Raw genomic sequence first — 12536 nt, 5'->3', positions numbered from 1 at the left:
CCCTGGGAAATGCTTTCCAGAACCCATGCATCCCTGCAGTGGGACCTCCAGATTTCTGCAAACTGCAACAGACGCGCGCCCACAATGGGATCCCCCACGTGGGCTGCGAGACCGTCATGCCACTGGCTTGTCAGTGGCCTTGGGATCTGGCCTGCGGACAGTGGCGGCCGCAGTAGGGGCCACTCTGGTACCTCTTCCTCTACGGCCTCTGAAAGAAGAGAAGCCCCCTCTTGCCTTACCTCTGAAACCTGATGGGCCACGAAAGGCACGAAAGGAAGGTGCCACAAATTGGCGCTTTGGAGGCGGAGCTGAAGAGGGTAAAAACGCTGATTTGCCCCCCGTAGCCTGGGCGATAAGTTTGTCCAGTTCTGCACCAAACAACATATCACCTGAAAAAGGCAGAGCTTCAACCGCCTTCTTAATCTCAGCCTCAGCCTGCCACGGCCGTAGCCAAACGGCCCTTCTGGCCACAACAGCTGAAGCCGAAACCTTTGCTCCAAGGGACGCCACGTCTGCAGACGCTTCCCCTATATAAGTGGACGCGTCTCTGATGAATTCAGCCAAGGACAATAAATCCTCCTTAGGACTGTCCTGCTCTAAGCCAGACACAAGCTGAGAGGCCCATACCTCCATGGCCCGAGCCACCCAGGCGGAAGCCAACGCTGGTCTTAACAAAACCCCCGCTGTGGAGAAGATAGTCTTTAAGGTAGTATCCAACCGCCGATCTGGCGCCTCCTTCAGGCCGACCGCCCCCGGGACTGGAAGAGTCGACTTCTTTGAAAGCCTAGAAAGAGACACATCCGGAGTAGGCGGAGCCTCCCATTTTTCCCTGGATTCAGGGGAAAAAGGATAGAGAGACTTAATGCGAGAAGAAATTTGAAATTTCTTATCAGGAACTTTCCAGATATCTAACAGCGGGTTATCCAGCTCGGCCGAGTCTGGAAAATACACTGGCGTCTTCTGCACACGGCCAAAAATAGAAACCTGAGGCGGAGCCCTCGTTTCTTCTAGATTTAAAGTAGACCTAACAGCCCTGATTAGGCCGTCTACACCCTGAGCGTCCTCCTCATCTAAAAACTCCTGAGGAGACTCCTGAAATTGTGGAGTTACATACTCACCATCCTCTAAAACCTCTAGCCCATCATCATCATCTGAATGATGCGGAATAGCCAAAGACACCCCTGCCTTCCTTTTGGTAGCTACCGGTGAAGGAGGCTTCCTCTGTGAAGTGCCAGCTAGTGACTGTGACAGAGAATCCACAGAAGAAATAAGTGTCTTGGCCCAAACAGGCTCTGCTGCAGCCATGCTGGAAAGCTGAGACTGCATCAGCTCCCTGTCCTTCCTAGAGGCCACCAGTTCAGCAGTTAAACTTGCTAACACACTGTGAATGGGATCCACAGGAGGCTGTGGAGCCTGAGGAGAAACTACCGATGCAGAAGCCCTTGATAAATCATAACAGGGAGCACAGAGTGAAACACCCTTCATGTGCTGTGTATATTGCCCCTTGCAGCTCTTGCAAGCATACAGCTTAACAGCTGCCTTGGAAGAAGTACCCTTTCCAGCCATAATAGTACAGGTGTCCCAGTGAAACACAAAGATACACAGGCTCACCCTCACACACACACAGAAACAAACAACACCCCTTAGAGCACAATCTCCTGAATGAGAAAGCCTAGGGCCTGGATTGTCAATAGGGAGAGAGGAGCCACAAACCCTCCCAATGCGTGTGTGTGTAAAATCCTCCGTCACTTACAGTACCCCTGTAGACACGGAAGACAGCGCTCACTGAAGACTGCGCAGGAAAGTAGAAACCGCCTGCAGACCTCTGTAGCAGCAGTCACCTCTCCTCTGCGATGGCGTCTGTGCGGAAGAAGGACCTCCCACAAGCCCTTCTTCCCGCGCCCGCCGGAGACTGATGACGTCATCGTCGCGCTGACGCTGCGACGATACTGCCCGGCCAGCGCGCTCCATGGCCGCCCCCTGCATGGTGCCTCGCACCTCCTGCTCTGGACAGCGGGGGAAAACGCTGTGGACCCGTAACGCTAGCCGCAAGCAGCTGCGGCGGGTCCCCGGAGCCGATGCTCCGGTGGCTGGGTACTGGAAGGGAGCTGCATGCAGTACCGACCAGACCCTCCAGAGCCTCCAGCAAAGCAGGCACCCTGTCCAGGGACTGCCTGTATATTCACTAAAAACCGCAACTATTTAAAATAAAATAATCAAATAAAAACCTAGTCTCCCTGAGGAGACCTTGCCGAGGAGACCGACTCCTCCGGCACTTTTTTAAGACTGGGGTCTGGAGGGAGATAGAGGGGGGAGGAGCCAGCCACAGACGAAATTTTCACTTAAGTGCCGACTCCTCCTACGCACCCACTCTATCTCATACGTCAGTACTGCAGTGTCCCCTGCTGCGGTAGGAGAAATGAAATAACTCACCCAAATGTAACTCTCTGCACATGTTACATCAGCCCCACCTGCAGTCCACAGGGAGTTTGCATTTGCAAACCAACCTAAATCACCCCAGAGTAGTACAATTCAAAATGCCCTATAAGAGCAAAGTTACCAAAGGCAGTTACCTGTTGGAAGCTCTTGTGCAATCCTGTGAGCAATGGCTGCTGCCCACTCTGGGTTACTGATAGACTGAAGGTATGACTGAATAGAGAACACAGTCTTTGCAGTTTCTTTGTTACTAAGAGATGAGCATTCATTGGTTTTCATTTTCAGCACTTTGGGTCGTAAACTTTTTTCAAAAACATGCTTCACTGCAGTCATATATAAAGTGTCCAATGAAACCTAAGTATGGGTAAACAATGTTACATTAGACCTGTCACATACACATGGGTACACTTTTAAAGAAATCTGCACAAAATAAACCTATATTACATTCAGTGTATGTTACAGCAGTATTTTTCCATTTTAGTTCACCCACTGTATGTAGTTCATCTAGTAAATATCAAAAATACATATAATAGATCACAGAGTGTGTTCATTTTGGTGTTATATTTCACAAAATTTAATAGGAAAACTAGGTGTTTGAGCATTATACATATTATATAGATCCATATATAGAAAGAAACTTTTTAGTTCTGTACAGGATTTCTACACCAAATGATCATTCAGTTTTCATTTTTTGGGAGTTTAGATTTTGTAAGAGACCAACTTCACATAATTTGAAAGAGTGGGTGAGAGAGATCTCATCACCTTTACATTTCTAGTGGTTGGAGGTGCTTGCAGTCAGAAAAAAAGATTTTACAAGTAAAACGGAAGACTCTTTTTTGGGACACTCGTAGAGTAAGTACTAGGAATTTTCACTTGCACATATGGGAGTACTCCGAAGTAAAATATCACTTTTTATTTTTCTTTAGAAATGTATACATATATACGATTTTAGGTACTTATGTAATATCTGGACTCCCGTTTTTCTTATGAGACCGCTCACCACGCTTCGGGCACGGTGGCTCGCTGCGCTCGCCACACTATATAAAATCAACTGCATGCGTAGTTGGATAGTAGGGGTATGAAAAAATGGGGTGCATTTAACATGGGAGTCCAGATAATACATAAGTACCCAATTTTATATAGACAAAACATAACATTACATAAATCATCTAGTCCGACAACTGTGATGTTCAGACCACAAAAAAAAAAGGAAACTTAAAATATAATAATTCCACTTAAATGCTTAATTGCTTGTGGAACAGAGACCCAAGCATAACCAATATTTACAAATTAATTATGTCACGATAATTATATACTTTATGTATTCTAGTACGGCAACACATGATCAAAAACTACATCAACTGCCGCTCAAAAGGTGTAATATATTGCATCTTGTGTGATTGTGGCCAAGAATATATAGGTATCACCACAAGGATGTTCAAACAACGCATACTGAAACATATTGGATCAGTATGAAACACTGACATGCAAAGGGACAAAAGAAACTCACCTCTGTTGCAAGACTTTTTTCTTTAAACATTAAGAAAATCTTAGTATGTTCAAAGTATTTGGACTAGAATCAGTCCAAATGGGCATACGAGGAGGTGATTTTACCAAGGAGCTCCTCAAAAGAGAAAGCTACTGTGTATATATATGTATTCTTTCACAATATAAATAAGAAAAATGTACATATATATCTTTTTATGAAAAATTTATAAAAGTGACATTTTACTCACATATGTGCAAGTGAAACACATCCTAGGACTTACTCTACAAGTGACCCCAAAAAAGAGCCTTCTGTTCTACTTGCAAAATAATAAATACATACATACATACTAGAGACCTGTCCCGGCTTTACAAGGGAGCAGTTTTGAATTTAGAGCGATTGGTTTCTTTAACCAAGGTCTTATAAGATTCTATTATTTGACTATCGAGATTCTATTTGTTGGTCAAAAAAAAAATTTCTAAATCAATATTGATTCAATTTCACAAATAATAGACGATACAAAAGAAAAAAGGGGAACAGACGGAATACAAGTTTTTAGAAAAGAATACAGGAATACATATTCTTTAGTTTAGTAATTTAACACAATGGTGGTACTACTCTGATAAATGGATGAATCACACAAACAGCCTTAAAAGATGCTACATAAACTCCATTAACCCGTAGGCAACAATATAATTTGAATGTCTGATTTGCATCTGCTTTATTACAACCTATCACGGCATAATGGAAAGATCCATCAGACTCAATCAGAATAAGGGCCTTAGTGGAAATCCAAAAGAAAAATAGTCTTTCCAGTCAATACTTTATAGTAGAAAATTAATTGAAATTGAATGCCAGATCGAATTGACTGTTGAGTAACAAGGACTTTATTTTATATTATGTAGAGACTGCACTATAGATGTTACAATTTGAAAGACTTCCATTTAGTTTCAAATGCTGAATATTTTACTTGTTCTATCCTTATACACACAGGGAAGGCACAATAAAGCCCCATACATACTATAGGATATTGTAAAAGATATCGCTCAGAAAGGGGCTTCGTAGCAATATCTTTTACAAAATTCTCTAGTGTATACATTCAAAATTGTTAATGATGCCGGTAAACCACCGCATCTCCGCTGATATCAGCAACGGAGGGGATCGGCTAGTGTGTGGGGGGCTTAACAACTGCAACGGCGTGATCGGACAGAATTTTGGACCTTAATGCCACAATCTGTTGCTTTTTTTTTTTTTATCACCCTACAGATTAAAAAAATGTATTGAAGGAGAAGATATTCTCACGGTCATCTTCCCAGTTCAATTTAAAAATGAAAGAAAAGGTTGATTGGATACTATGGTCTCATAAATATTAAGTATCCCCGGATGTATGTTGGATATCTGCTGTGATCACCAGTAATGCACACCTTAATACATTTGCGTAGAGTGCAATATGCACATTTACACATATTGCTGCCTAATTAAAAATTACATCCCAAATGATGGGAAAAATGTGCAATAAATACTTACACAGAGGAACATTTTAAACATGGAGCAAATTACCAAAATGTATGGTAGATACATGACAAGATACAAATCAGATAAATACCCCACTAAATTTGATTTAAACAGAGAAAATAATAAACGGTCACCTTCATGAGCTTTGAAATGAGTAGCAATGTTGGAAAGGACTCCTCACTCAATTCAGCAGCTGAAATACATGACAGGTTGAGAACATACCTAATGAAAATGATCAATAGCAGATACAGAGAATGTAACATATGATTTTTCTTTATTCTTTCCTCTTTCTAGGGTTTTAAGGAATCATACTGTATAATGTGGCTGTTCAAAATGATAGTATTTCAACTTAGCCAATATATTTCTTTGCCACTAGATGGCACATTGAGAGGAACATACAATATACTGTAGGCCAGTGGTAGCCAACCCTAGCCCTCCAAAGCTACCAACAGTTCACATTTTCCAGACAACCTAGCTGCTGCACAGCTGCACTCATTAATCACTGACACATTTTAAAAGATCCACAGATGGAGCTAATTAGCTCACTTGTGATTCTGTGAGGAGATCTGCAAAACATGCACTGTTGGTAGCTCACGAGGACTAGGGTTGGCTACCCCATCTGTAGGCTATTTAAAGGCTGACATACCAAGTCTAGGTCAACATTGTCAAAAAGTTGACATAAGCAATAGGTAAAAATGGTGATGGTCGGCACATGAAAAGGTTGACATAATTTTTTCATCATTTAAAGAAAATTGTGACTGTGATACTTTATCATCGACGTGGGAACAGAAATTAGCCCAAAGCATGGCGAGCTATGCAAAAGGACGCTTTACTCTAATCAGGGGTTCACTTGCTCAGGTGTTGACATTGACACCAAACATGTTTCCAGTGCCCAACAATGCAGGTCAGATCAAAACTATAGGTGCAAGAATACATTTTTTACCTTTAATATATTAGTCCTCCACCAATAAGTGTTGAGTTTTTATAACCAACAAAGGCCATGGGATAAAACAGAACTAAACAATCAAACAAACAACAGAACAGAGCGAAATGTGTCTTTACAAATGGATCAAAATAAATTAATCTAGCTTTGAGTACAAAAGGCCACTATTATCTTACATTAGAGGGACATTACTAATCTAGTGTACACTTTAAAGATGCCCCTCACAGGGGATACATTGGAACTGTGCCAATTGCCAAAACCAAGTGCTTCTGGAAATCAAAGCAGGACAAATGACTAGCCCACCAAAACAATTACAACAAGGTTCCATGCTGAGTTTATTTCCAGTACTGCAACTCCTGAAGTACATTCTACTACAGTGTTGCCCAGACCAAATTAAGAAAAGAGTGATTTTAAGTTAGTTGACAATGGAATCACTTTGGCTGCCCTAGAGCTGGAAGGAGGAGTCAGCAGGGAAGCAAGAGAATACACTCTAACGGAACACCTATTGGTAGTGGAGAATAGGAGGAATACTAACAATTTTGCAATTTTACATTTAGACATGGCGGATGGGCCCACACTTCCATCTTAACTGGAGTATAAAAATGATTTTGGCTAGAAGTATTCTTTATGCTTCACTTTCAAATTTAGGAGACTATTTCCATGCCTTGGAGAACAATAAAGTGGATGTAGATAGAACAGGGCTGGGCAATTGCGGCCCTCCAGATGTTGAGGAACTACACATCCCAGGATGCTTTGCATTAGTTTTGCTATGTGGCCATGCTGAAACTGGCATGCTGGGATGTGTAGTTCCTCAACATCTGGAGGGCCGCAATTACCCAGCCCTGAGATAGAAGTACCAACCAAGCAGCTCCCAACTATCATTTTTCAAACACAGATGGTAACTGCAGTTAGGAGCGGATTGGCAGGTACCTTATTTCCATTAACTTTCTCTCTCCAAAGATTAGTACATAGACCTATTAGTGCCTACCAGCACAGTCTATACACCAAAGATAAGTGTCCCCAAACAAATGAATTGTGCTTTGCAAATTAAAAATACTTAATAAAAAGCCCAATGCTTAAATCAATGAAATAGCACGATCTTTGGTATTAGTGGAAGTATAATGTAACTGTTAATGAAATTACTGAATAAGGGAAAATTATGAGTTAATGATAGTTCCTATACTTTTGTTTTTTAGTCTGGCTAAAAACCAATACTCAAATCAGTGGTTCCAAAACTTTTGTGATTCAGGGCGTCCTTGAATATCATAATCTTTTTTCATGGCACCCTTATGCCAAAAGTTTCTTATTGGGAAAATCAGAAAAATGTAGTAAAATGTTTTCATATGTCATCCTAAAATATGTGCTGAGGGACAAGATTAGCATGTTTTCCCACATATTTTATGATGGGAAGCCATAAGCACTGGTTTTGCACTTTACATTGACCATAAATAAGATGAATTGGTCCTGGAGCCCACTCCAGGATGCCAATGCACACAATTTGGGTACCACTGACTCAAATAAATAAAAACTGGTTCAATCTACAACCTCTTATTTACCTGTGGATACCCATAATAATTCAAGTAAAACTTATAGTTGATTGTGTTTACCATTAAGATGATGCATTGGAACAGTGCACAGCATGGACTACGTGATGGTGGTATAATCAATACAAAAAACTGGTACTTGTTTCCTAGAAAGAAGCCACCGCCTTTTATCTTATGGCATCGGGTCTATCATATCGGGTCGCATCGCATGCGACCCGATCAGACCGGATTTTTAATTGTACAGTGACCCAGATGTGTGATTAGTATGTTAAATGGTCCCCTAGACCTGATTTTTAATTGTACAGTGACCCTGATGGGTGATAATGCACCCCCATTGTTAACGCCACCCCCACTATCAGCAGCAACCTGAAGCGTGGCGAGCACAGCGAGCCCGCGAGGGGCGGCGGTACGCGTCCTCCGACCTTTTCATACCCTCACTATCGACGTCGGCGTGGAGTTGATCTTATATAGTGTGGCGAGCGCAGCGAGCCACCGAGCCCAAAGCGTGGCAAGCCCCGCGAAGGGACGTGGATGACTTCACATGTATTCCGCGTCTGCTCGCCACGCTTCAGGCTCAGTGGCTCGCTGCGCTTGCCACACTATCTTAAATCAACTCCACGCCAACGTGGGGGTATGAAAAGGTCGGGGGACGCGTAACGCCACCTCTCACGGGCTCGCTGCGCTCGCCATTCTTCGTGTTGGCGTTTATAGTGGGGGTAGAGTCAACAATGAGGGGTGCATTTCACATATTGATGACCCATCAGGGTGGGTGTACAATTAAAAATCAGGTCTGGGGGTCCATTTAACATAGTAATGACCCATCAGGGTGCCTTTACAATGTAAAATTGGGTCTCGTCGCATCGCATGCCATTGTAATGACATGCGATGCGATTTTAAAATTGTACAGCATTGTACAGAAAACTGTGAAAACCCTCATATCGGGTCAGGTCGGGTCCCATCGCATACCTTAACTAATGGTATGCGATGGGACCTGACGGGCGCCGTGCTAGGATACAAGTACCCAAAAACTTTACACAGGCAACATTCTGTACATTTGGTTTTATAATTGCAAAAACAGTTTACTATTTTCTTGGCTGCTGTACAAAATGCAAGTAGTCATCCCATACATTACAGTTTAGCAAAATATAAAGATCATTCATTCCACAGTCTACCAATGAGGGTGGAGTAGCTAAAGAAACATGGAAGCAATAATGAAGACTTTTTCATTTAGGGAAAATCATAGAAATCCACTTAAGGCTCTTAACCATTTTGATAAAGGATTAAGGATTAAACCATTTTGATAAAGGATAGATTTCTCCATCCGCCAAATCTACAATCCCAGACAATGATAAACTAATTGCTGATAGCAAAAGTCCTAATTATTTTCAAGTGAAGTTTTGTGTTGGAAGTTTAAAAATAAAATTATACACAGGCTTCAAAATAGAAAAAGGATGCATACATTTTAGAATATTATTTACAGTGAATACAAAACTATAAATCTACACAGATAAAAAAACACAGGAAATGACTTACATATGATGCCCCAAAAACTTGTTGAAGTTTTGAAAAAGAGCAAGTGAAAGGGCAGTCTTGTATCTGAAGCACTAGACATTGAAAGGCCATGCTCTAAAATGTATTGATGCTCCAAATCAGAAGGGTGAGCAATCCTCTTGTAAGATGTAAGAAGATTAACTAAATTTAAAGCCTAAAATAATAATAAAGAGGCAAGAAAAACATATTATTCCAGGCAAAATAGATCTCCGTGTATGGAGCAAAATTTGCAAAGTTCATATCACAAAGTATATCTAAAATCCAGATTAACATGTAAACACAAGTATTCTGTTTAGGTTTTCTGAAATATAAAACAGGATCTCTCACAAAGACACACAATACTTAATTCATGATTAAATACAGGCTGCTCCTTTACCACAGTATAGCCTCGTACACACGGGGGAGATATATTGCTCAGCCATATATTGCTAGCAAAATATTGCTCAGTTTCTTCTTTTCATCAGCGACCAGAGATGGTCGCTGATGAAAGGGAACCTCTGCCGGGGGAGCAGCAGAGGTAATCAGCTGGTCGCAGGAGCAAGCTCCTGCGACCAGCGATCATAAGGGGCTAAAAACGGGAGTGCGCACCCGGCGATTTATCGCTGGTGTGCACTCCAATCACTGGCAATATGGTCGCCTGCGACCATATTTCCAGCGATTTCAGCCCCTATCGCCCGCGTGTGTACACAGCATATGAATTATCACTTATGCTGGCCACACATCATACCAACTTTCCTCCAACCAGCCAACTAGTTGCTTGGATGGAATAAAGATCCTGTATGGTACTGGATGTGAGCAAATGTAATATTTACCTCAGAAATTTGCTCCCAAAATCTGGAAAAGGACAAAAACTGTTGCTCAATGTACTGTAGTTTAACCTAGTTGGATGCTTGGAGGAAAGTAGTCTGATGTGTGGCCAGCATTACTTTCTAGGCCAGGCTTTCTAGTTGTACTTATATTGTAATCAGTTGCATGGATTAATCATTGTGGATCTTCTCAGGTGAAAGCATTTCCTCAAGTCAGAACGCTTAATTATCTCAGCTGACTGACAGCTAATCTGAGACCTGCAGCTCTGTAAACCCGTCCTGTTCACCAGCTCAATGCCAGAGCAATTCCAGGTGTGATTACAGAGCATCACTATTGCGGAGTTTCCTCTGCAAGTCTCAGCACAGCTGAACTTTCTAGGCTATAAATTAGTCATGTGATATCAACAGCCGAAGCGTGTCTCCATGCTTGAACAAAGGTGTCATTTGTAATATAGACATATCTGTTGACTTGTAGATTATGGGGTGGGACTTTAGAATGCACACCTTATTTACAAAATTGATTCACGAGATGCTATCACACTGGCACTCGTAGTTCTACAAAGAAAACGTGCAGATGCACACTCAATTTCTAGAAGACACAAATTATTTTTATTGAAACATCAATTATTACCACTGTTCTAATAATAATATTTGACTATGATCCAACATGTCTCCTGGACCATGGAAAAAGCACCCAACTTGTTGACAATCTGTGAGTGCATATTATATGGACATGTTTGTGCATGTAGGCAAAGAATTTTAATAGATAAATGGTTTTCTCAATTATAAAATACAGATGGCTAAATGTAATTCTGGAATTTACATATTGGTCTAAGCTAACTAAACACTATTCAGCCTGCCAGATTATACAGAACTCTGCTCTAAAGCAAGCGGAATGTCAAGATTCTATCCAGCTGGGATGAAACAAAAAAAATGAGATCTTGTGTGCTCTCTCTTTGACTGCTGAAGAAAATGATATAAAGCACACATTGAACCACAGCCTTTATTCATTGTTATTTATATATCTGCACCTGCGTTTCTACACAGGAGTGTCTAAACTAGACTGAACTAGAGGCAGATCATATATACAGTACTGTAGATTTCAGATTAGGGTTAATAGATTTTCCGAATGTACTTGAGACACAGGTCATTGGGGTAAATGTATTTTTTCCAGTCTTCGCCCATTGTGTGTGTGGACCCACTTCACCTCTGGATTCGTGGAATGTATTATATTTGTTGCAGGCAATGTGGGTAAGCAATAAATCACATTTCGTGCCCCATATTTTATTTTTGCTTAAGTCACCTTACTAAAGTAATATTAGAATTATATGACTAGATGCCACCTAAGCAAAAGGAAAACCTCTTCCAGCATTTAAAAATGCTAAACCCGGACATTCTCTTCACAATGCCATGGAATCCAGAGCAGAAGAAACACAAACTATTTTGTAATAAAAATATAATAAAAATATTTTTTTTTTAACCTGACTCAATTGGATATTGGTATTCTTCTCATCAGCTGCCAGTATAACTTGCAAGACTCCCTCAATTGTTTCATAATCATATGGATCCAGCTAACAAAAAAATAAATAAAAAAACATTTCTTACATTTTGCAGTACTAGGAAAGAGCAATATACAAAAATAACACATTTAAATTATAATGTAATTTAAACTTCCAGAAGTTCCATTAATATCGACTATAGGAATTTCTGGAAGTTCAATAGATAGATGCCCTACAGATAATATTTACACACAGTACTGGTCCAGTTATATACACAGTTGCAAATGTACAATAATGTATAATGCTTACCTTGAGAAGAATACCACTGAGACTAACCACAAGGTCCTCAGTGCTACTTAAAAGATGAATGATCTCCTTTGATTTAGAAACCAGCTGAGAATGTTGTTTGCAGTCCACGGTGAAGTCCCCATGATTTTGTTTTAAACTTGTGCCAGACAGCAGTAGGGTTTCTATATAATGCTGGAGAGCAGCATCACAGTCCAAACTGAACACACTACAGAGAATAAAACACAATGTATTATCTATCTATCTATCTATCTATCTATCTATATTATAGGTATTGAGCCTGCCTGTCATATACAGTCCAAGTCACAAATAAGGCACTCAAGTCATCCAGCGTGAAAAACAGCACCCTTTATTGGTCATTGTTTCAGGGAACGTATCTCCTTCCTCAGGACTAAATCATAGCAATCCGTGCAACAAATATATACATTTAAAAAAAATACATTAACTTAC

The 12536-nt window shown here is 40.9% G+C and overlaps 1 protein-coding gene across 1 annotated transcript in view; it reads right to left on the bottom strand.

Moving 5' to 3' along the window:
* Window positions 1–12536, bottom strand: part of KNTC1 (kinetochore associated 1) — a 227099-nt gene that overhangs the window by 35989 nt on the left and 178574 nt on the right. The window contains exons 44-48 of the mRNA XM_083151336.1: window positions 12090–12294; window positions 11763–11852; window positions 9458–9629; window positions 5572–5630; window positions 2574–2790 (exon numbers count right to left, since the gene is read on the bottom strand). Coding sequence (XP_083007462.1) covers window positions 2574–2790; window positions 5572–5630; window positions 9458–9629; window positions 11763–11852; window positions 12090–12294 — 743 coding nt within the window. The remainder of the gene's footprint in view (window positions 1–2573; window positions 2791–5571; window positions 5631–9457; window positions 9630–11762; window positions 11853–12089; window positions 12295–12536) is intronic.

The sequence above is a fragment of the Crinia signifera genome, chromosome 1, assembly GCF_055691185.1.
Source record: "Crinia signifera chromosome 1, ASM5569118v1, whole genome shotgun sequence".
Classification (NCBI taxonomy): domain Eukaryota; kingdom Metazoa; phylum Chordata; class Amphibia; order Anura; family Myobatrachidae; genus Crinia; species Crinia signifera.
The sequence above is the reverse complement of the archived record's forward strand: the minus strand, read 5'-3'. Positions and strand labels throughout refer to the sequence as shown.